Source organism: Paramormyrops kingsleyae, chromosome 8 (genome assembly GCF_048594095.1).
Source record: "Paramormyrops kingsleyae isolate MSU_618 chromosome 8, PKINGS_0.4, whole genome shotgun sequence".
Lineage (NCBI taxonomy): Eukaryota > Metazoa > Chordata > Actinopteri > Osteoglossiformes > Mormyridae > Paramormyrops > Paramormyrops kingsleyae.
The window spans coordinates 467,835-492,531 of record NC_132804.1 but is presented as its reverse complement, the minus strand read 5'-3'; the positions used below and the strand labels follow the sequence as shown (position 1 = coordinate 492,531).

Below are 24,697 nucleotides of genomic sequence, written 5' to 3'. Positions count from 1 at the left end.
CTGTATTACATGTAGCAGATAATGATTTGATGGTCATCCAAAACTTCTTTGGGTTTTTGAGATTTTCTGTTGTTGTTGAAAAATAAAATTTAGATTTTGCTTTACAGAGGAAAGAGGTACATTTATTTCTTAACTGTCTAAATTCAACCAATCTGTCTCTAGTCCTGACTTACGTGTCCTAGCCCATGCAGTATTACTTTCATGCATTACATCAGATAGTTCCGTTGTAAACCATGGATTATCACGTCCTTTAATTCTACCTTTACGGAAAGGGGCATGTTTGTCTACTATACTCAGGAAGTTTTTGTGAAAATATTTCCAGACCAACTCAACATTATCAAGAAGAGCAATTCTGTCCCAATTAAAATAATACAAATCATGTAAAAAAGTTTGAGTCTTAAGTAATTTCATATTACGTTTTTCAACACATCGATTCTTACTTTTAGGGATTTTTGTGTCTCTCACTACTGCAATCACACAGTGATCACTGGTCTAGCAGATATCATTAGGGAAGACACCTGATGCAACAAATTTAAAAGGCATATTCGTTAAAATTAAATCAATAAGTGTAGATTTTTGAGGACAATTGAGATTAGGTCTTGTTGGTGAGTTAATTAACTGTGTCAAATTTAAAGATTCACATTGTGCTTTCAATAAGTCAGACACAGATGTGAGCCAGTCCCAGGTCAAATCACCAACCAGCACTATTTCATTATATTTCAATTGTGACATAAGTTTCACAAGCGTATAGAGCTATTTACTTGGGGCAGATGGAGGCCTATAACACCCCACTAATATAATGTGATGATTTCTAGGCAATTCAATTTCAAGCGCTAGCATTTCAAGTTCTTTACTTACTGATTCAGAAAGCACTAATTTAACATTAAAGTTATGCTTAATATATATGGCCTTATGCTTAATATAATAAAGTTATGCTTAATATATATATATATATATACCACCCTTCCTTTGTCAATCAGTGCAAAAGACATTATAACCATTAATGTAAACATCTTTATCATACACAGTTTGTTTAAGCCAAGTTTCAGATAAGACTACAATATCAGCATTTGATGAGTCTATCCAAATCTTTGTCATATCCAGTTTAGAGAGTAAACTGCGAACATTGATATGAATAATCCCAAGACCAGATCTAGCTTTAAAATCTGCAGGCGTAAAACATTGTACAATGGATCCCAAAGACGGATGAGTCATTATTTTTTTTCCGCATCAGAGATAGCATTTGCAGCTAAGCAGGAAAAGGGGCTTTTCTATTTCCTTTGCACTGACGTATTTTAAGATGATCCCAACAGGAGGAGACAGAACCAGCGAGCAGCCATTCAGAAAATGACATCCCAGTTACTTGAGACAGGACGAATACCAACACATGGTATCTTGATTCACACGACAAGCCATTATTCTGCTAAGTTGTTCAGGCCGCAGCCTGAACTAAATAAAACTTGGCGCCAGTATGCTTGTCTGTTTTCTTGCTTCATTAAACTGCGCTTATTAATTGAGTCTATGGAATATACTAAGCACATACACTGCCAGTTGAAAGTTTTGGAGGACCCCGTATATTTTAGCAGTTTTGGTCGAATTTCCAGCAGTGCACTTGTCAAAAATACCCGTCAGAACCCTTTGCAGAAGGAGGAAGATGAAAGAAAGTTGAAAGTGATGGTCTGGCCTGCACAGTCACCTGAGCTTCAGTCTATTGAGCTGGATTACAATGAAATGGAGAGAAAGGTCAAGGCTACACAGCTGACTGGTGAGGGTCATTCGTGGGCAGTTGTTCAGCAGCATTGGAGTGAACTCTCATAGAAATAACATAATACTTTTTAGTTTTTATTTAGTGGTTAGTCTTTGAGATCTTGAAAAGTTCTATATAAATTAAAGTGCTATATAAATAAAAAGTATAACTTAGCACGTCCTGTGGTCAGTATGGATCCCTGTACCCCAGTGCAGTGACAGGGACCCTGTGCTGTATATATGTTGCGATCCTTCAGATGAGATGTAAAACAGGTCATAAAAGATCCCTTAGCATCTTTCGAAAAAGCAGGGGTGGTACCCTGATGCCTTGGCTAAGTTGCCCTCTGTAGCCCCTTTAAATATGGCCTCTTTATAATCCCATTTATCTAATTGGTGAATTCTGTCCTGCCCCTTCACCACCTACTGCGTGTTGAGCATACAGGCACAGAATAGCTGCTGTTGGATCATCCAGGTGGATGCTGCACAGTAGTGGTTGAAGTGGCAGCCTGTTGGTTCTGTAAAATGCTTTGGGTGTCTTGAAAAGTGATATAAATGTAACATTCTGTTTTTCTGAGTCTTTTGTCTTCTCCCCGTTTGGCCAACAGGTGTCACTGGCGATCCTGTCTTCCCCATCAGTCTTTAGTGTGTTTCCCCCTGCTCCCTAGATGGCCGCATGGCTCAATCAGCTGAGCGTGTGGTGACTTATATACCCCTCAGTCTTGTGTTCAAATCCCAACTCTGTTTTTATATCTTTGTAGATTTTGTTCCCTTGTGTTTCATTTGTACCTGTGATTCTGTGGATTGTTTTTCAGCCTGGTTTCCCTGCCTTGGTTCTGTTTTACCTGCCTCCATTATTTTCCCAGTGTTTAGTTTCTGTTTCCTTGTTTCTTTGTTAGTTCTTAGTTTCCCTGTTTCATATCTGAGTTCTATGAGTTAATTATTAGTTTCAACTGTTGCCTGTTCTTGTGCCTGCCCTTGTGTATTCTAGCCTGATTGCTCGTTGTCCTGCACCCTCCCCGATTACTTAATTGTTTTCACCTGTCCTATATTATCCTTGTTAACCTTTTGTATTTAAGTTCCTGATCCTGTTTTGTTCCTGGTGGAGTCATTGATGTTGAATGTTCTGTTATTTGTACTCTGCCTATCCGCCTACCTCTTGCCCTGACCATTTTGTTATTAGTCTTTGTTTATCCCTTTTAGTTTTGACCCCTCATGGTCCATTTTTATTTTGTAGTGTGTTCAATTTTGTTTAATAAACCCCCGTGTTCCTGTGAGTTGCCAGTGGGTCGTCCACATTCTGTTCCTGCCTGCTCCATGCTTTGCCCCCGTACCTTCTCCGCTCGAGTCTGTGACACATTAATTTATGGTTAGATGTTAGTTTAGACATTATCCTTTAGTCTAATCAATTAGCTGATTGTGCTTAAACTCCAATATAACAGAAAAAAAATCCTCTGGCAGTGTGTGCATATGAATCGCTAGAATTATAAATTTTCTGTGTTGTCTTCCTTATGTACATGTATATATGTTAGGGCTTTAACAGTACACGTATTCGTCATGTTCCATTTGGTTACATAATTTTCCGTTCAGTACATACAATGAAAAGAATGGATACATTACTTGTCAGAAGCAGAACCTAAATTCACAAGCAGACATTCAACATGGAAAACATGATACTAATTTTCATTGTGAGTTGGTTACGGCTAATGCTGGCTACTGTCCATCACACTCAATAGTTTGGGAACATTTTGGTTTACCACTAAATTACACCAATACTGGAGAGGGAGTAGCTGATAAAACTAAGACAGTCTGTAGGCTGTGTTACACCAAACTCAGGTATATTGCTTGAAATATATCAAACCTGCTCACTCATTTGAAATTACATAATCAATTGTTTATATGGCCAGAAACAGCCCCGGAAAGTTAGTCTCCCCATGGCAGTTAAAGCTCTTTTGTAGGAAATTCAGACCATGCTAAAAATATTTACGAGTAGACGAGAGTGATATTATGGAACCCCTAAAGGGATTGGATTGGAAAATATATTATTATTTATTATTAAAAGTTTAGGACTCTGGTTCGATTTCCCCCTTAGTGCGATTCGTTTGGGCAGCTGTGAACACAGTAATCACACTGTACCATACCAAGACCCTTGAGAAGAGGTAGTCTCGGTCCAGTCCCAAAGGAACTCTTGAGCGGTTCATTTGGAGAATGAAAGTGATTCTACCTCAATTCAACCCAACTTCCAGGTGTACTCTGCAAGTTTGAGCTAAACGGCTCCTGTAGCCAGGTGTGCTTTGCATTCTGGGATGTGGCAGCGCCTTTGCCCTTATTGGCTGAAGAGTTTAGTGATGTTTGTATCCCAGGCAATTCCGATGCATAATCTGTTGTTTCTCCCAAATATCAAGAAAAGCAGTGAGAACTGGTTTTTAGTTAATTTACCTGGTAAAATAAAGTTTAAATAAATTACATAAATGCTCTAATAGTACACGTAAGTTAGTGGTTTATTTATTGTTAGTTATTGTAATGTTGTGCTGCTTTATTTGGTTAATCGTCCAGTTTGTGAAGAAGGCATTCAAGTAAGAATTGCATTGTAGTATGACTCATTTCCTGGCGCGTACAATTTATATTAGGTCAGCGTTCATGGTTCGACTTCTGATATTCAGATCGAGTTCTAGGTGAAACTGTTTTGTTCAACTTTCAAGAAATTCGAGTTATAGTGAGTTCGAGAAACAGGGTACCACTGTACTTCTATCCCTTGATACAGTTTTCTTAAAATATCAGTCAAGTCATGGGTGGGCTTTCCTGTTTTAGCAAAAGTAGCTTCTTGACAGGTACAACATATGTTAGTTATTTGAAGTGTCAGACAGCAGGAATTAATTCATGGTGTGATGCTGAGATTTGCTCTCACAGCATCCTCCTACCACCATCTTCCAGGGTCAGAAAGGTGGTTGACTAAATCCCTCTCTCATAATCCCTGCAAATATTCACACCCTGCATACTCAGTCTGCTAGGATTGCATGTATTCTCTGGAATTGATTAAGTTGGTGAATACTTCTATGAGGCATATGCTGAACGTTAAACACTGTTTTCACACCTAATTTATTTATTGAATTTTTAATCAGCTTGTTTTTTTGAGCATTTTATGGATATATTTTGGAGCGACTTGGTTTGTTGTCTTTTGCATAAGGGATCTGGAGCTGCATTAGTTTTTTTAATATAAATATCCCTCCACACTTGCAATGACATGTTACATAACTCTCAGATTTGTTTTTAAGTTGATTCTTTCTGTCAGAAAACTTTCTGTTTTGACTTCTTCTCATATTGTTTATACTCAGTCATGTGAGTAATATCAGATCCCTCCTTTCAGCCAGTTTAACTGTATGCCTCTCTGCCTGAACAACTACATGTGATAGGTACATTTACAACAGAAAAAACAAAATATTGAACAATTCCTGTGGAGTAGGGTTTTTTATCAGAATGTAAATTTCTCTGTGTAGAACATGGGGAAAAAATCCGAACTTGGTAGTATTTTCCAGAGTTGGGACCAAGTCATTGTTTTGCAAGTCACAAGTAAGTCTCAAGTCTCGAGTTAAGTCCCAAGTCAAGACATGCAAGTCCCGAGTCGAGTCCAAAGTCCTAAACTTTGAATTTCGAGTCCTAAACAAGTCATTTGACCAAATATGTTATTTTATTACTAGGTAATAATAATTTTCAGAAATGATAAATGCTTCTTAAAAGGTGTATTTATTTGACAGCAGCAAGTGCAACTGAACTTAATCAGAGAAAAAACGGAGTTGCATTTCACAGTAAATATTAACCCAGTACAACAGCATTATTTTTATTACTGTCCTTTTTTACTATAGCCAACCTCATCTCATACGGAACCAATGCTTATTAAATAAAATACATTTTCTGTAAGACTACTGTTAATTTAAAGTGACACTATATGTAGCTGCATGTGTTATGTGTAAATTAAATAAAAATAAAAATGTAAAAAACAATAGATGCTTTCTAGAATATAGTTCTAAAGTTACCTACTTTATGGAGGAATAATCTGTGTGCTGTATGTAAATGTGTATGCGTGTGTGTGTGAGAGAGAGAGCGAGAGGTAAAAACACAACAGTTGCATAAACAGAAAAAAATGCATGAACAGTTTTAATCATCTATAGGATTGTGCTTTTTTTGTTATCCTAGAGCCCTTTCAAGGATTGCATTTGCAAAAGACCAAATTGGAAAAAAAGTCAGTCAAATGTGCACAATGGGGCCGTAGTATGATGCCACTGTAGCTGAAAACTGGCTCCACTGGAGCACTGGAGGCAGGCACTGCCAAGACCCTTATGGCCACTCGGAACAGTGAAGGAAGAGCCTTTTTGTTCATTGCCCAGAATAAAAGGGCATTTTGACCTTGGATATGTCAAGGTAGTGACTTAGCTGTAGTGCTGGAGTGGTACCAACACTCTTCTTCGGTGCCCCACCCACATCAGAGAAAAGGCAGGATCCAAGGCAGCTGCTTTCAGGTAGACTGGATCTGAAAAGGGGGCAGTGATTCCATCTTGTGTCCTCGCCATCTTCACATTGATGAATATTCCATGAAATCTTTTGTTTAGGGATGCCTGGAGATTTCAGTTCAGGCCGCTTAGGAATCGGACTTGAGGCTTTAGCTTCTCAAGGTGGTGATTCAGGGACAGGACAGAGGGAACCACCAAACTGATAGTAACCATCTTCTCACCTTGTGTCAAATCTGTTGCTTCTTCAAATGGTTTAAGGATGTCCAATAACTCTTTCAACAAATTCCACTCCCGTACTGTAAACAGAAACTCCTTGTGTCCAGCCTTTTCTAGAACATGACAGAGATTTAAATAGTCATACTGGAGACCTGCCTTCACTTGCCTTAGCGTTGAGTTACATCTTTTATTGACAACAGCAGGAATGCCTCTTTGTTCTCCAAATTCAGCATCAAATACATCTTTAAATGTTGTGCTTGTGTGCAAAAGTAAGCTGAGTTTTGATAATTTAGAAAGAGAAACAGTTGTCACTTTTGTTTCTTTCAAACTGTCTCCAACCACAAGCTGGAGAGTGTGCGCAAAACACTGCAAGCGCCATTTTTTTGCCATAGCAGCATCTACTGTTACCCGATCTTCCTGGGTTAGGTCATTCCAGAGTTCTGGGTCATCAAAGTGGTCTTCATCATATACTTCATCTATTTGTTCAGTAGGAAAGCATAAAGTAAACGGCATGTTGGCAGCATTGTCACTTATAATATACAGTGGTACCTCAGAACTCGAATTTAATCCGTTCAGAACTCCGGATCGAATCCTAAAAAGTTCGAGTTGTGATCGAATTTTCCCCATAAGAAATAATGGAAAACCAATTCATTGTGTCAGCAATCATCATTTTTTTGCTCCCAGTAAAAGTCCACCTGGGGCCATGGGCTGGGCTGTCAGAGCAACACAGGAAGGAGAAGCCGACATTCACTATGGAAATTGCATCTTCCCCTAAATCAGGCCTGTATCACAAGGAATAACAGAAGGCAGTGCACATCGCATTCATTTATCTTTATCTATGGAAAAACAGCACAGATGGTTTTCTCACGAAACCTTCCACACATTTATATTTAGATGGTTAGAAATTATGTGGGATAATTAAAAAAGCAGAATTTATCAGGTTGCCAGTTAAAAGTATGTTCTATAGTATAATGCCCTTACTTGTTTCATATTATTGGATATGTTACTGTTTCAGAAAGGAGAGGCTGATCATATGCATACTCTGTGTTTGGCTTTACTTCACAGAATTATGCTAAAACATCATAATCCTTTTCATTCAAGAGAGTACAGTATAGTACAGTACAATACTGTATACGAATGTATAATGTACTTCATAATTGGTATATTTAATGTTTATAATGTGTCGCTGGGCGTAATTTATCAGTAACCAAATGTAAGTACTCAAAAGTCATGTTATATATGGGGTCCGCAGTTTTGGCTTTCTCGGGTAGGTCTTGAAAGGAATCACTTGCGGATATGGGGGGAGTGCTGTAGCGAACAAGTACAGACACTCCTCACTTAACAACCAAGTTCCATTCCCGTGACTAGATTCCATCCATCCATCCATCCATTTTCTCCCGCTTATCCGAGGTCGGGTCGCGGGGGCAGCAGTCTCAGCAGGGAATCCCAGATTTCCCTCTCCCCGGCCACTTCATCCAGCTCCTCTGGGGGAATCCCGAGGCGTTCCCAGGCCAGCTGAGAGACACAGTCCCTCCAGCGTGTCCTGGGTCTTCCCCGGGGCCTCCTCCCAGTGGGACATGCCCGGAATACCTCACCAGGGAGGCGTCCAGGAGGCATCCTAATCAGATGCCCGAGCCACCTCATCTGACTCCTCTCAATGCGGAGGAGCAGCGGCTCTACTCTGAGTCCCTCCCGAATGACCGAGCTCCTCACCCTATCTCTAAGGGAGAGCCCAGCCACCCTGCGGAGGAAACTCATTTCGTCCGCTTGCACTCGCGATCTCGTTCTTTCGGTCACTACCCATAGCTCGTGACCATAGGTGAGGGTAGGAACGTAGATCGACTGGTAAATCGAGAGCTTCGCCTTTTGGCTCAGCTCCTTCTTCACCATGACAGACCGATGCAGCGCCTGCATCACTGCGAACGCCGCACCGATCCGCCTGTCGACCTCCCGCTCCATCGTCCCCCCACTCGTGAACAAGACCCCAAGATACTTAAACTCCTCCACTTGCGGAAGGATCCCATCCCCGACCCGGAGAGAGCATTCTACCCTTTTCCGGCTGAGGACCATGGTCTCGGATTTGGAGGTGCTGATTCTCATCCCAGCTGCTTCACACTCGGCTGCAAACTGTCCCAGCGAGAGTCGAAGGTCACGGTCTGATGAAGCCAACAGGACCACATCATCTGCAAAAAGCAGAGACCTAATCCTGAGGTCACCAAACCGGACACCCTCAACGCCCTGGCTGCACCTAGAAATTCTGTCCATAAAAGTTATGAACAGAATCGGTGACAAAGGACAGGCCTGACGGAGTCCAACCCTCACCGGAAACAAGTCCGACTTATTGCCGCTCATGCGGACCAGACTCTGGCACCGGTCATACAGGGACCGAACAGCCCTTAAAAGGAAGCCCGGTACCCCATACTCCCGGAGCACCCCCCACAGGACTCCCCGAGGGACACGGTCGAATGCCTTTTCCAAGTCCACAAAACACATGTAGACTGGTTGGGCAAACTCCCATGAACCCTCCAGAACCCTGCGGAGAGTATAGAGCTGGTCCACTGTTCCACGGCCGGGGCGAAAACCACACTGCTCCTCCTGAATCCGCGGTTCGACAATCCGGCGGACCCTCCTCTCCAGAACCCCCGAATAGACCTTACCAGGGAGGCTGAGGAGTGTGATCCCCCTATAGTTGGAGCACACCCTCTGGTCCCCTTTCTTGAAGAGGGGGACCACCACCCCGGTCTGCCAGTCCAGAGGCACTGCCCCCGATGTCCACGCGATGCTGCAGATGCGTGTTAACCAAGACAGCCCCACAGCATCCAGAGCCTTCAGGAACTCTGGGTGGATCTCATCCACCCCTGGGGCTCGACCACCGAGGAGCTTTTTAACCACCTCAGCGACCTCCGCCCCCGAGATTGGGGAGTCCACACCCAAGTCCCCATACTCTGCTTCCACATCGGAAGGCGTGTTGGTGGGATTGAGGAGGTCTTCGAAGTACTCCCTCCACCGACCCAAAACGTCCCGGGTTGAGGTCAGCAGCACCCCATCCCCACCATAAACAGTGTTGATGTTGCACCGCTTTCCCACCCGGAGCCGCCGGATGGTAGACCAGAAACGCCTCGAAGCCGTCCGGAAGTCGTTTTCCATGGCCTCACCAAACTCCTCCCAAACCCGAGTTTTTGCCTCAGTGACCGCCGAAGCCGCATCCCGCTTGGCCTGCCGGTACCCGTCAGCTGCCTCTGGAGTCCCACAGGCTAAATAGGCCCGATAGGACTCCTTCTTCAGCTTGACGGCATCCCTCACCACTGGTGTCCACCAGCGGGTTCGCGGATTGCCGCCACGACAGGCACCGACTACCTTACGGCCACAGCTCCGGTCAGCCGCCCCCACAATGGAGGCGCGGAACATGGCCCATTCGGACTCAATGTCCCCCGCCTCCCCCGGGACATGGGAAAAGTTCTGCCGGAGGTAGGAGTTGAAACTCCTCCTGACAGGGGATTCAGCCAGACGTTCCCAGTAGACCCTCACTATACGTTTGGGCCTGCCAGGCCTGGCCGGCTTCCTCCCCCACCAGCGGAGCCAACCCACCACCAGGTAGTGATCAGTTGACAGCTCCGCCCCTCTCTTCACCCGAGTGGCCAAGACATGCGGCCGCAAGTCCGACGACACGACTACAAAGTCGATCATCGAACTGCGACCTAGGGTGTCCTGGTGCCAAGTGCACATATGAACACCCTTATGCCTGAACATGGTGTTCATTATAGACAATCCGTGGCGAGCACAGAAGTCCAACAACAGAACACCACTCGGGTTCAGATCGGGGGGGCCGTTCCTCCCAATCACGCCACTCCAGGTCTCACTGTCATTGCCCACGTGAGCATTGAAGTCCCCCAGTAGAACAAGAGAGTCCCCGGAAGGAATGCTCTCCAACACCCCTTCCAGATACTCTAAAAAGGGTGGGTACTCTGAACTGCCGCTCGGCGCATATGCGCAAACAACAGTCAGAACCCGTCCCCCCACCCGAAGGCGAAGGGAGGCTACCCTCTTGTCCACCGCGGTAAACCCCAATGTACAGGCGCCCAGCCAGGGGGCAATAAGTATGGCCACCCCCGCTCGGCGCCTCTCCCCGCAGGCAACTCCAGAGTGGAATAGGGTCCAACCACCATCAAGGAGACTGGTTCCAGAGCCCAAGCCGTGCGTGGAGGTGAGCCCGACTATGTCTAGCCGGAATTTCTCAACCTCGCGCACCAGCTCAGGCTCCTTCCCCATCAGAGAGGTGACATTCCATGTCCCAAGAGCTAGCTTCTGCAGCCGAGGATCGGACCGCCAAGGTCCCCGCCTTCGACCACTGCCCAGCTCACAATGCACCCGACCCCTATGGCCCCTCCTACGGGTGGTGAGCCCATTGGAAGGGGGACCCACGTGCCTTGTTCGGGCTGTGCTCGACCAGGCCCCATGGGTATAGGCCTGGCCACCAGGCGCTCGCCATCGAGCCCCACCCCCAGGCCTGGCTCCAGGGGGGGGCCCCGGTGACCCGCGTCCGGGCAAGGGAAAACGTGTTTCCAATATTTTCTTCATCATATGGGGTCTTTTGAGCCGAACTTCGTCTGGTTCCTCACCCTGGACCTGTTTGCCTTGGGTGACCCTACCAGGGGCATAAAGCCCCGGGCAACTTAGCTCCTGGGATCACTGGAACACGCAAACCCCTCCACCACGATAAGGTGTCGGCTCCAGGAGATTGTTAAGTGAATTGGTCGATAAGTGAGGATCCGGCCCTTACTGATATTTCCAGCATACTGTACTGGTAGTGGGTTTGTGTCAACTGTCTTTAGGCTAAATAAAGCGTTAAAACAGATAGGTTTATTGGACTTTTCACAAAGAGTAGTATATCCATCCATCTGTCGATCCAGCTATTGTCTGCCACTTACCGGGGTTCGGGTCACAGGGGCATCAGTCTAAGCAGGGATGCCCAGACCTTCCTCTCTATGGCCACCTCTTCCAGCTCCTCTGACGAATACGAAGGCTTTCCCAGGCCTGCCCTATCTCTAAGGCTGAGCCTAGATACCCTGCAAAGGAAATAATTTCTGCCACTTGTATCCACAATCTCATTCTTTCAGTCAGTACCTAAAGCTAGTGACCATTGATGAGGGTAGGAACGTAGATCAACTGGTAAATCAAAAGCTTTGCTTTCCGGCTCAGCTCTCTCTTGACAAAGACAGAACAATACAGCATCCACATTACTGCCGAAGCTGCAATGATCTGCCTGTCGATCTCCCACTCCCTTCTTCCCTCACTTGTGAACAAGACCATGAGATACTTAAACTCTGCTTGAGGCAACTCCTCTCCCACCAGGAGATGGCAATCCACTATTTTCTCGTTAACTCTTACAGGCTCCTACAATAATTATGTTGGTATGAGAGTCACTTGACATGTGCCTTTGAGACATGTGGCCAGAGACTTGGAGGTGTTGATCCTCATCCAGGCCACATTCAGCTGTGGCCTGGATGCATGGTTCAGGTCATAGCTCGACGATGCCAAGAGGACCACATCAAGTGCAAAACGCAATGACGTGATCCTGAGGCCACTGAACTGGACCCCCTCCGTTCCTTGGCTATGCCTAGAAATTCTGATCATAAAACTTATGAACAGATTTTGTAACAAAGGAGAGCCCTGGCAAGTCCAACACCCCATTTGGAATGAGTCTGTCTTACATAAGAACATTTACAAAGGAGAGGAGGCCATTTGGCCCACCAAGCTTGTTTGGGGACAACTTGGGGAAACTAATAGCTCAGAGTTGTTAAAATCTTATCTAGGTCTGATTTAAAGGAACCCAAGGTTTTAGCTTGCACTACACTAGCAGGAAGACTATTCCATACTCTAACTACATGCTGTGTAAAGAAGTGTTTTCTCAAATTCATTTTAAAATGTTCTCCCACTAATTTCCACCTATGGCTACGAATTCTAGTATTTAAACTAATATTAAAGTAGCCATTTGGCTGAACAGCATCAAGACCTGTTAGAATCTTATATATCTGGATCATGTCCCCCCCCCCCCTTAGTCTCCTTTGCGCAAGGCTGAACAGATTCAGCTCAGCTAACCTCTCCTCATAAGACATTCCTCTAAGACCAGGAATCATTCTTGTAGCCCAACGTTGAACCTTTTCCAAGGCAGCAATGTCCTTTTTAAGGTATGGTGACCAAACCTGCACACAATATTCTATGTGGGGTCTTACCAAGGAATTGTATAATCGGTGCATCACCTCCCTTGACTTAAACTCCACACACCTAGAGATGTAACTATTGGCCTATATATATACATCCTATTGGCCTTTTTTATTGCTTCCCCACACTGGCGAGAGGGGGACATGGAAGCATCAACATACACACCGAGGTCTTTCTCATAATCAGCTACCTTTATTTCAGTGGAACCCATAAAATATCTGTACTTTATATTTCTGCTCCCTGCATAGATTACCTTACATTTATCTACGTTAAATTTAATCTGCCAGGTATCAGCACAGCCGCTAATTAAATCAAGATCCCATTGTAGCCTCTCTGCTGCTAGATCAGTATCTGCTACACAACCCACCTTGGTGTCGTCTGCAAATTTAACCAGTTTACTGTATGTATTGGTGTCAATATCATTAATGTAAATTAGGAACAATAATGGTCCTACAGTTGAACCCTGCGGTACCCGACTATGAACGCAGGCCCACTGCAACATTGTGCCTCTAAAAACTGCTCGCTGCTTCCTGTCTGTTAACTAGTTTTCGATCCAAGCTGCTACAATTCCTAAAATTCCCACTTGAAGTTAACAGTTCTCCATCCCTGCTGTAAACAGTATGGGTAAAGCCCTGCTTCCCTGTCCTGAGTTGCCTGATGGATTGCCAGAATCTTTTCGAGACCAACCAAAAATAATTTTCCATGCCCTCACTAAACTCCTCCTGCATGCCAGTTTTTGCTTAATCAACTACCAAAGCCACATTCTGATTAGCCTCTCGTACCTGTCAGCTGCTTCAGGAGTCCCACCAGGCAACCAAGCTCAGAAAACCTCCTTTTTTAACAAGCAAACAAACAAATTTATTTTTGTATAATGCTTTTCACAACATTACATTGTCTCAAAGCACTTTGCAGCATCCCTGCCTAGAGCCCCCAGTGAGTAAGCCAGAGGCGACAGTGGCAAGGAAAAACTCCCTAGAAGGAAGAAACTTTGGGAGGGACCAGACTCAAAGGGGGAGTCCATTCTCCTGGGGCCGTCAAGGAAAGTCAAACTGGAGAGATGGCTACGTTTAGCCTGACAGCTCCCTGTACTGCTGGTGTCCACCGCCAGGTTTGGGGATTGCCACTGTGACAGGCACTAACCACCTTACGGCCACAGCCCACCACAGGCGCCTCAGCAATTAAGTCCCTGAACATCGCCCATTCAACCTCAATATCACAGACAACAGTCAGAGCCCATCCCACAACTCATAGTTGAAGAGAGGCGACCATCATTCAACATACAGGTATCAAACCAAGAAACTATCAGTAGACCAACAATTGCCCGCTGCCGCTGATCAAGGGAAACTTCAGAGTGGAATAGAGTCTAGCCCCGGTTCAGGACTTTGGTTCCAAAACCTGAGTCACACGTTGAGGAGAAGGATTAATTCTTCACCAATACTGAATGGCTTTTTACCCTTGGCAATACGGTAAACCACCAAGTATGATGCTCTCAATGCACTAACATTTGTTGATGTGGTGGCCCTCAGTGATACCTTTTGTCGTCCTAGCTCACAGTTTTTTCTTTCAAAATAATCCAAGGGCTTGTCTTTTAATGTTGGGTGGTTGGTCTCCACGTGGCGAAGTAGTTTTGAGGGCTTCATCGCCTCATTTGAAAGCCGATTGCCACATATTACGCAGAGCGGGCTTGGTGCATGGGAATCGCCGGTTGCAATAAATCCAAATTTTAAATAGGACTCCTGGTACTGTCTGTTAAAATTAGCTTTCCTCTTAGACGTAGTAGGCTCCTCTTCTGTCTCCTCACTGGGTCTTTTCCCCTTTCCAAAGAAACGATCAAGACACATTTGCTTTTTATACATCTTACTAGCTTGTGGGACTATTTTTAGCGGTAACTATCACGTGACCGAAGTTTTTTATTTTTTCTGTGCAGCCCGCGGACCGGTACCACATGACCCACGGCCTGGTACCGGTCCGCAGCCCGGGGGTTGGGGGCAACTGATATAGATTATGTATAGTAGCAATTATTATCCGTGCACTCATAATCACTTTTACCTGAGCAGCTTCTTCAAGGTATTGACCATTGCACTGCATTCACAGACACACTCTCTGCATCTACAATCCTTGTATTTTATTCTATTAATATGTGTAATATTGTATCTATCATTGTGTTTTTGTGCTGGATGCCTAAATTTCAGCAACATGCTTTGCATCACAAAATGATGTCACTTTCTCTGTGACTACTTGTCGCACAACTGTGATTTATTGAACAAATAACAGAATGCAATAGGGCAGGTAGGCAGACAACCGACAAAACCATCAAAACAACAGGGCAACTTACAGGGAGAGCAGATAAGTCCAAAGCAACCTGTTCAATACCGGTAATCCAGCGAAATCCAGAAAGAAAGTCCACAGTAAATATTCAGTCCATGAGAAATCCCGATCATAATAATCCACAGAGAATGAAGTAAGGGATAATGTACAGGCAGCCGGAAGTTATCACAGAAATAAGCCCCGACAGTGTGATCAGGACCTGACGCGAAGCGGAGGGTCTTGTATCACACTGAAGGGGCTTATTTCTGCGATAACTACCGGCTGCCTGTACATTATCCCGCTTATTACACGGCTACTTGCCACATAAGGAAAAAAACTGGACATGAATATGAATTTGAAACATTTTATTGGCATATTTGTTTTAAATTAACATTTTTAAACGGTAATCTTTGTTGGCGCGGAGGGATTTTAAACATACAAGTAGTACCGGCTATGCGTTATTACTTTGGAGCGGTTATTATTTGAAAAGAACGAACCTGCAAATGTTTCAACTGACCAATCAGAATCAAGCATTCCAGAGAGCTGTGTAATAAGAAACAATAGAAAGAATGCCAGCTGAAGCGTTTTTTTTGGGCGCTGACTAAAATAGCCTGTTGACCTTCTGTCTCAGACTTGTGAAATGTGAAATGCTGTTTAGTAGAGATGGCCAAAACAACGCATCATGAACCATTTTTCGAGCCCACATGGCGCTTTTGGTTTCCTTTTGGGCATGTTTTGAGCCCTTTTTTGAAAGAGCTCCATCTATTGAGGTCAGAAAATAGTCCCAGAAGTGTCATTTTGGCTATTGCTACTGTTTGGCAAGTGTTTGTCGCAGTACGCTTACATTCCGTCAGAGGTATTCCCCTGCTTTGTGCTCTTTTCTTTCTGGGACAGGGTCCAGGCTATCTCTGTTAGCCTCTGCTGGAGGAATTGTTGGAAGATGCATAGTTTTTTATAACCCCTATGGAAGTATATATTAGATATTTTGCAATGGTTTGAAGGGGAAATGAAGAAAGTGTAGGTTTTATCACCTTTAAAGTTAAATCATAGCTTAAGAAATGTGATATATTAACAGAACACAGGTGTTGGTATTGAGACTGACAAAGTATGTATATACTGTTTTTATTCCTGTGATGCTAGACTGAATTCTTGACAAATCATGATTGTTTGCTGATTGATGTTTTTGCTTATGTTTCACAGAAAAAAGAATGGCTCTGCTTAAATTGTCAGACTCAGAGGTTGATGTCTGGAGGCTTGGGAGACGCACCACTTCCCGTCCCTCAACCGTCTCCACAGCAACCCCAGCCACCGGCCAATCAGCAGCAAGCATCGCAGCAGAAGGAGACATGTCAACAGTCTGAACCAAAGCCTACAAGCCAGAAGTCAGAACAGAAACCTTCTGGGACTGAAACAAGCGGACAGCCGGACAAACTTAAGAAGGAACCTGAAATCCAACCATCTCCAGCCAAGCCTGATACCTCCACTGGAACAACAGATGGCAAGAAAGAGGAAGAAGCTCAAAGTCTGAAAAATGATAATGTGAGTGGTTAGTCTTAATCCACCTCATTATCCCTTTCATCATTTGGCGGTTTTCCCCTGCCACCAGTAACTGAGCCATACCCAAGCTGTACTGTGAACTGACAGTTAACCATTGCAAAGTATGTGAGTCTTACCCAGCCCACACCCGTACCGACATGGCTTTGCTTGCTAGCATAAAGCCAGCTGGTTGCATCACCACCATCTGAACAGTTGAAATGCACAGAGATACCATGCAGTGATCTGGATTACATGAAGGAATAAATGCTATATTCTGTATATTATTCATTATTAGCAGTATTATTAGCAGCATCGCGCATATATTAATGCATTCCCAATAACTCTGAACTTGAAAATTTCCAACCTCCTGCTTAAAAAAGTACTACACAACAGCTAAATGAAATGGACTTGTAATACAAATGTACACAAGCGATTGCTAGGACCGCTAGCAATTGACACTTGCATAACACAGCGATTCTCACAGACACCCTTGAGGAAATTTGCACACGGTAAAATAATAATAATACTAATTGCAAATAGTAAATCATGATGTAGATCGTGTGAACAGTGAATAAGTATCTCTTCTGTTTTACGTCACTGTCGCTCACCAAATTCACTGCCCTTACCAAGCCAACCTTTATGTAGTGGAAAACCGATGTCAGCTGGAACTGTGCTGTAACTAATTTCATGGTATGACTTGGGTACGGCTTGGTTCCTTTATGCCAGTGGAAAAGCGCCAGTTGCCTTCATGATCAGAACAGTCCTTTTCGTATTATGTGACTGAGTATTATATCTATAACACAGTTAAATTAATGCTTACTTTTATCCTCGTTATCATGTTCCATTTTACATATTATTTAATGTTTTCTTTTTTAATTTATTATCCACACCAAATTCCTGATTGTATTTCTTAATATTTTGTATTGTATATTTCATTGTTGTCTTTCAACTGCTTTTATGGTCAAATATTTCATTAGTGTTTATCAAATTTTGTTGCCTTTATTGGGATATATTTTTGCTATTACTTTTACACTCTGCTGGCTGTTTTTCTCTTTGTGTCCTTCATCCCCAATTTTATTGTTATACAATGTCTTACTTTGGTTAATCAATCTCATTAGTCCTCCTGTCAAAGATTGATATTCCATAGTATACCTGTGAACTACTGTTACTAAAGTAAGATGCTACTTCAGAATATGCTAAAGACATGAACAAAAAAAACATGCATGCAGAAGACACCATTACAGATTATCCCTGACTTACAACTGGGTTCCATCCCAACAGGCAAGTCATATCCTGAAAAGGATGTATGTTGGAATTGGTGTATACAGTATAGTGTACCACCTTCTGACATGAAAAAATAGTTCTCAGGCTTCAAAAAGTTATTGTTATTTATATGTAACAAACAACCGATTAGATTGGAAAAAAGTTTGGAATCATTGAGAATTTTCCTAGTTTGTGAACAAAATTCACTGTTTCCATAAAATAAGATTCAATTGGTCAGAAATATAGTCTACATATTGTTAATTTTGTAAATGACTATTATAGATAGAAATGGCTGATTTTCTACATTGGTGTACAAAGACCAATTTTAAGTAACCATCACTCCTGTGCTCCAATGACACATTGTGTTAGCTGTTCTTAAGTTATCATTTTTAAAGGTTAATTCATCATTGAAAAACCCTTGTATGATTATGTTAGCACACCTGAGAATCATTGTGCTGTTTAAGGAAGCAACAGAACTCACCTTCTCTGGTATCTGGAGCATCAACATTTGTAGGCTCAGTTGTGGTCTCAAAAGAAAACTTACTTCAAAAATTAATTAATCTATTGTTGTTTTGAGAAATTAATGCTATTCCATGTGAGAAATTGCTAAGAAATTTAAGATATCTTGCAAAGGTGTGCACTACTCCCTTCACAGAGCAGTGCAAACTGGCTCTGAGGGGGACAGAAAGAAAAGTGGGAAGCCGTGAGACACAACTGTGTGGAAGCATAAAAACTCTAGTTTGAGAAACAGACACCTTACAGGTCCTAAGCTGGCAATTTTATTAAATGATATCTGCAAAACACCAGTCACATCTTTAACAGTGAAGAGGTGATTCCGGGATAGTGAACTACAGTATTAGGCAGAGTTTCAAAGAAAAAGCCATATCTGAGATGGACCAATGAAAGGAAAAGATTAAAATGACTGGATTTCAACCATGTTGAGCTGTTTTTTTTTCTTTTTACATACATTTACTTAATATATTTTATTAAATTACAATTGTGTATACAAGTGGTTCTAAGTCACATAGGTCGTATGTTAGGGACATATGGAATAAAATGTTTTTTCTCTTTTATCTAGGAGACAAAGTCCAGCACTCAGAGCCTAAGTGATACGGGATATTCCTCTGACGGTGTGTCCAGCTCACAGAGTGAGATCACAGGGCTAATACAAGAAGATGCGAATAAACCCCCCAATGCTTCTGAGATCACTAAGCCAGAGACCAGCGCGCACCATTGTGAAGCTAAAGAAGATGATGATAAGAAGCAGCGCCCATGTTCCTTATCTATCAGCAACGAGGGACATGAAGAGCAACTAGATGGAGTCAGGGAGGAGGATTATAAGAAACCACAGAAAGACACAACAGATGAAGAGTTTATGAGAAGCAAGACTGCAGAAATGAGTGTGGACAGGGAAGACAACCAGATGACTTCACAAGGAGGCCTGCGCCGATTCAAGACTATTGAACTGAACAATACAAATACCTACAATAGTGATATAGAGCTCAGGAACAACAGAGAACCAGAGCTTGAAATGGAGACTCTGACTGGTTCTCCTGATGAACGTTCAAGGGGAGAATATTCATCAACCCTCTCTGCAACCACATCCAGCTACACTTCTGCAATTTCTCCAACTTCTGTCTCATCTATGGAGGAAGACAGTGACAGCAGTCCCAGTCGCAAACAGAGGCTTGAGGATGCCAAACAACAGCGTAAAGCTCGGCATCGCTCCCACGGACCACTCTTGCCCACTATTGAGGACTCTTCTGAAGAAGATGAGTTGAGAGAAGAGGAGGAACTTCTCAGAGAACAGGAAATGATGAGAGAAGTGGAACAGCAAGGTATTCGAAGCACTGCCAGAAAAACAAAAAGGGACAAAGAGGAGTTGAGAGCTCAGAGACGAAGGGAGAGGTCAAAAACACCACCCAGTAACCTGTCCCCAATTGAGGATGCATCTCCTACGGAGGAGCTCCGGCAGGCAGCGGAAATGGAGGAACTTCACCGGTCATCTTGCTCAGAATATTCTCCATCTATTGACTCCGAGGCTGAGGGGTTTGAAATGATGACGTCAAAGTCACGCAAGACTGCAAATGAACATAATCTTCCAACTTTTATGTCACTGTACTCCCCTACTGAAAAACTAACTAGCACATCACCTTGTTCTGCTGATAAAACACCAAAAAGTGCAGAAGTGGCCTATGAGGAAATGATAAGGAAGGCTGAGACGTTGCAGAAGAGTCAAGGAGAGCAACTGCTAAATAATTCTAAGGAAATTGAAAAACAGCTATTAGATGCTAGGTTAACAGCTGCTAAATTACTGGAGCAAAATAGAGCTCCTCTGACCCCTGGGACTAGTCCTACGCAAATTTCAGCCCCAATCTCTCTTCCTGATGTTCATGCTCCTTCCCAAATAGCAAACAGAAGCATTTCCAGACAACAGTCCTTGCAAGAATCTGGCAGCCCTAGTAAGCTGATGACCATCAACTCCTCCACATCTCCACTTTCCTCACCAACAAGACTAAGTCGTCAGTCAACAATTCATAGTTATACACCTGAATCTAGTTCTCCAACCTCCACACAGCGCCAATCTCTATATCAATCTCCTCAACACAGCTTTTCTAAAGACAGACTTCCTAACAGCACAGGAAGAATGGAAGAGGAAATGGAAAATATATCCCTCTGCAGACTTTCAACTGTTCCTGGAACATCCAGGGTTGCTGAGCAAGGCAAGATTCAACAAAGCAGTAGTATTGTTGATCTCAGAGCACCAATAAAGCCAGCCCCACTCATTATGACAGAGCAGGGCATGGATTTAACGTCTGTAGCTACAGAAATACGTAGGTACTCCATTGGCAGTGAGGGGAGTTATAGCCGACATTCTACAGCTGTTCAGCCTCTTATCATGAATCTGAACACTCATGAACATCCACGTGTGGCTGCCTCAACACCAACAACAGTCAATGTCACTGTAGCAGCCTCTAAGTTTATATCCCAGCCAAAAAAACCTGTGATTTATGGTGACCCTCTGCAGAACAAAGTGGACCTTGGTCAAGGGTTAGGATCTGCAGTGTGCCTGACTCAAAGCAAAGTGTCACCAAACTACGCTTCCATTCCAAAGATAGATGCATGTCTGGAAGACTTAGGTATACAACAACAACAGCTGCAGTTGCAGCAAGAGAAATTACAAAAACAGAAGGAGAAGCTTGAACAACAACTCCAGGCAGCTTCTTTTGCTAGGTATAACTTGGCTAATCAAGCCCAGCCCATGCTCTTGAAGAAAGACCTTCTGGTGTGCCAGACTACCAATCCCCAGGCACCTGTTAGCAGGTGTGCAATATCCAGGACATCTTCTCTTCCATCACAAACTGTTTCTTCAACATCACATGACATCTATTGTGGCATCCCTCTGGAGCTGAAGTCTAAACCCACTGCTGTGAATCTGACTATGGGCAAATCTCATGCTATGATGGTGCAGCTGGTGGACAGCACTTCTCAAGGGAAAACAGTTACACAGCTAGTTAAAACATCAGAACTGCCTAACCAGGATGTCCTGGACTTGACTGGGCAGATAAAGGCAGAGACCCAGTTGGCATGTTGTGATGTAGTCTACAACTTGCCTTTTGGAGGAAGTTGCAAGGGACCCTTCAGTCAGAAAGTAATGCTAGAAGAGAAGATGTCTGCTACAGATGCCTCACAAACCAGTTATTCAGCCCATGCTCTTGAGGTCAGTGGGAACCTCCAGGCAGAGCCTCGTCAAGAAAGTCACCAATATCAAGAACATGCTTCAGTCAACCAAAATGTAAATGAAGACAACAAATCCCAACCTGCATCTATATCTGGACAATCTGTATCTGGACCACCTGTATCTGTATGTGAACAACCTGAACTGGTATCTGGACCACCGGTATCTGTATCTGGACAACCTGGTTCTGAACCACCTGTATCTGTATCTGCACAACCTGGATCTATATGCGCACAACCATCTTTATCAAATACTGATTTTGTTGAGGCTGGACTCCAAGGTGATCATTCTAAAACTAACCCTGGAACAGATTTAAATACCATACAGAAAGATTACGTAGGAGGTTACCTTGGAGTAGGTGCACAGTATGGATCCTACACAGATCTACGGCAACAAAATAACATAGGTCAATCATTCCCTATGCGAAGGTATGGATCCATGTCCAGCATTAACACAGACTATGGTTATTCCACTATCCCAGAATCCAGTTTAGCTCAGTATAGTGCGACCACTGCCCGGGAAATCAGTCGAATGTGTGCTGCTTTGAAATCAATGGACCAGGTTGGTGGAAGATATGGAAATAATCCTGAAGTTTTCCAGTATGGTTCTGTAGCAGGAGGCGGTCCTCTAGGCAGACCCAGCTTACAACAAGGTTTAACATCAGTGAGAGCTAGCCTAATTTATGGTCATAATGGGGGGCACCCGGCACAAGGTCAAGTATATGCGAATTTAATCAATTCAAATCAAGCTAGTCTACGATATCCCTCAGCTGTTAGATCTGCAGATGGCATGATTTATTCTACTATAAACACCCCAATCGCTTCCACATTGCCAATCACAACCCAGCCTGCCTCAGTTCTATGTCCCACGCTACAGGGAATTTACAGACCCTGCACACCTAGCAGTCTGACTTCAGTACCTTTAGCTAGCCTCACCAGGTTACCTCAAGTAACTCCAAGAATGCCTCTTTCTGCACAGGGACCTTATCGTTATCCTCCACCCAGCCGTTTCCCTTCAGGCCCCTGTGCAGCTGCCAATGCAACACCCCAGATTCCAATTTATCTTGGAAAGCCTTCTATAAAACCTACAGTGCCCAGTACTATGCAGACAGCTGAATCCTTACCACCAGCTCAATCTAGCCAACAGGTGACACATCCCGCATCTATCATAGTGTCCACACAACAGCAATCCCAATCTCACTTTACGATGCAAATTGCCCCAAAGATTCCAGTGCAACCCCAAACTCAAACACAATCACAAATTCAGATGCAGCCTCAAACACACCAGAACATCCCCCGGGCTGCACAAGTTACAACAACCAAAACTAGCAACCCAGAAAAAGAGAAAGAGGAAGAGCAGTTGCGTCAAAAGCAGGAACAGCTGTTGCAGTTAGAGCGAGAACATGTGGAGCTGGAGAAATTACGTCATTTGCGATTACAAGAAGAACTTGAAAGAGATCGTATGGAGTTACAACGACACAGAGAAAAAGAGCAATTGTTAGTTCAGCGTGAGATTCAAGAGCTGCAGAGTATCAAGCAACAGGTCCTAAAGCAGCAACATGCTGAAAGAGAAACTCAGTTGGTCTTGCAAAGGGAACAGTTAGCCCAACAGAAAGTGCAACTGGACCAGATCCAATCACTGCAGCAACAGCTCCAACAACATCTTGAAGAGCAGAAGAGACAGAAGACAGCTGATACAATTACTCCAGCTGCAGCTACAAGTGCTCAAGGATTCTCTGTTATCTGTCCCATAACTGGCAATATAATTCAGAAAGATCTCACGCAACCTTATGCAGATGGGCAAGGACTGATCGCTTCCAGACCATTGCCTAGTTCCACTTCTGAAATGTCTCTAAAGAATAATGAGGAGCTTTTGGAATCTATAAAGAAACAAAACTCAATGCCTCGTTTGAGGGATAGCGCAGAAGGGGAAGACAATCAGCTCCTTGTGAAGAGGATTACTGACAGCTGTGTGCAGACTGATGATGAGGAAGGGGAAGAGAGATCGATCATATCTCGACGGAGAAGAACTAGACATATTGTTGATAGTAGTGTCCAGACAGATGAGGAGGACCAAGATGAATGGGAGCAACCAGTGCGGCGCAGAAGATCACGCTTTTCCAAGCACTCAAGCTTAGAGTCAAGCTTAGAGAACAAACTTGACACATCTAAAGTGTCTTCCCTGAATGTTGCCATTCAGACTATAAATGACTCTTCATGTCAAACTGAACTAGAGCTTTTGAGAGGAATCTCTCCTTCAATTCATATAACATCAGAGCCTAGGGTTGAATTTTTGCACTACATTTCTGCCCCAGAGAGGAACCGGCGGGGAGAAAGCCTTGCTTGTCAGACAGAGCCTGAGTCCCAGTCACAAGGGGTGGTTGTACCCCAGGTAAATGTGTCCTCCACTGTGGATCCCCTCTCCTTACGAATAACAGGAACAAGTAAATTTGAACGCAGAAAGCCAGATCCCCTAGAAATAGGTTTCCAGAACGAACCTGTCTCCAGCCTGGTTCGACAGCCTCCTAAGTCACCCCAGGTCTTATACTCCCCTGTTTCCCCTCTGTCCCCACATCGACTACTAGAGAATTCCTTCTCCTCCAGTGAGCGTCTCAACAAAGCTCACGTTCCTCCACAGAAGCACTTTTCAGTTGATTCTCCAGAACACCACCAGCCTCTGCCCCATCCTATAAAGAGCATGCAGCGTTCTTTGTCAGATCCTAAACCCATCAGCCCTACATCAGAAGATCCTGCCCAGGCCAAGTTCTCCATTTACCAGCATCAAGCTCTCCTGAACAAGCAGGTAGGGAACTGGGAAATAAACATATGGGAATTGTAGTAGTTAATTTAAATAATCAGTTTTATCCACAGTTTCATTATTAAGCACCTAATGTGCTTTTTATTGTATTCCCTGGATGAACTCAGCAGACACATGAGATCTGGAACTGATGAAATTGTCTTAGAGCACCACAAAATGGTAACAAAGAAAAGGGCAGTTTTGATATTTGATCTCATTAGCACAATAACAAAAAAATATTTGAAGGGTCTTTTTCGAACATTTCAAACCAGACACATTGGAATGCGTTAGATGGGTTGCCCTAAAACTGAAGCAATGCTGCTTAGTAGCAGCAGGGGGACTACAGACTGCAGTTGTTTTTGGCTGC

The 24,697-nt window shown here is 43.7% G+C and overlaps 1 protein-coding gene across 3 annotated transcripts in view; it reads left to right on the top strand.

Annotated features, from left to right (window-relative positions):
- The window catches only part of LOC111852529 (protein bassoon-like), a 106,211-nt gene that overhangs the window by 57,108 nt on the left and 24,406 nt on the right, over positions 1-24,697 (top strand). For all 3 annotated transcript variants that reach the window (XM_072714950.1, XM_072714948.1, XM_072714949.1), the window contains exons 4-5: positions 16,197-16,535; positions 18,874-24,336. In XM_072714950.1, the coding sequence (XP_072571051.1) occupies positions 16,197-16,535; positions 18,874-24,336 (5,802 nt within the window). The remainder of the gene's footprint in view (positions 1-16,196; positions 16,536-18,873; positions 24,337-24,697) is intronic.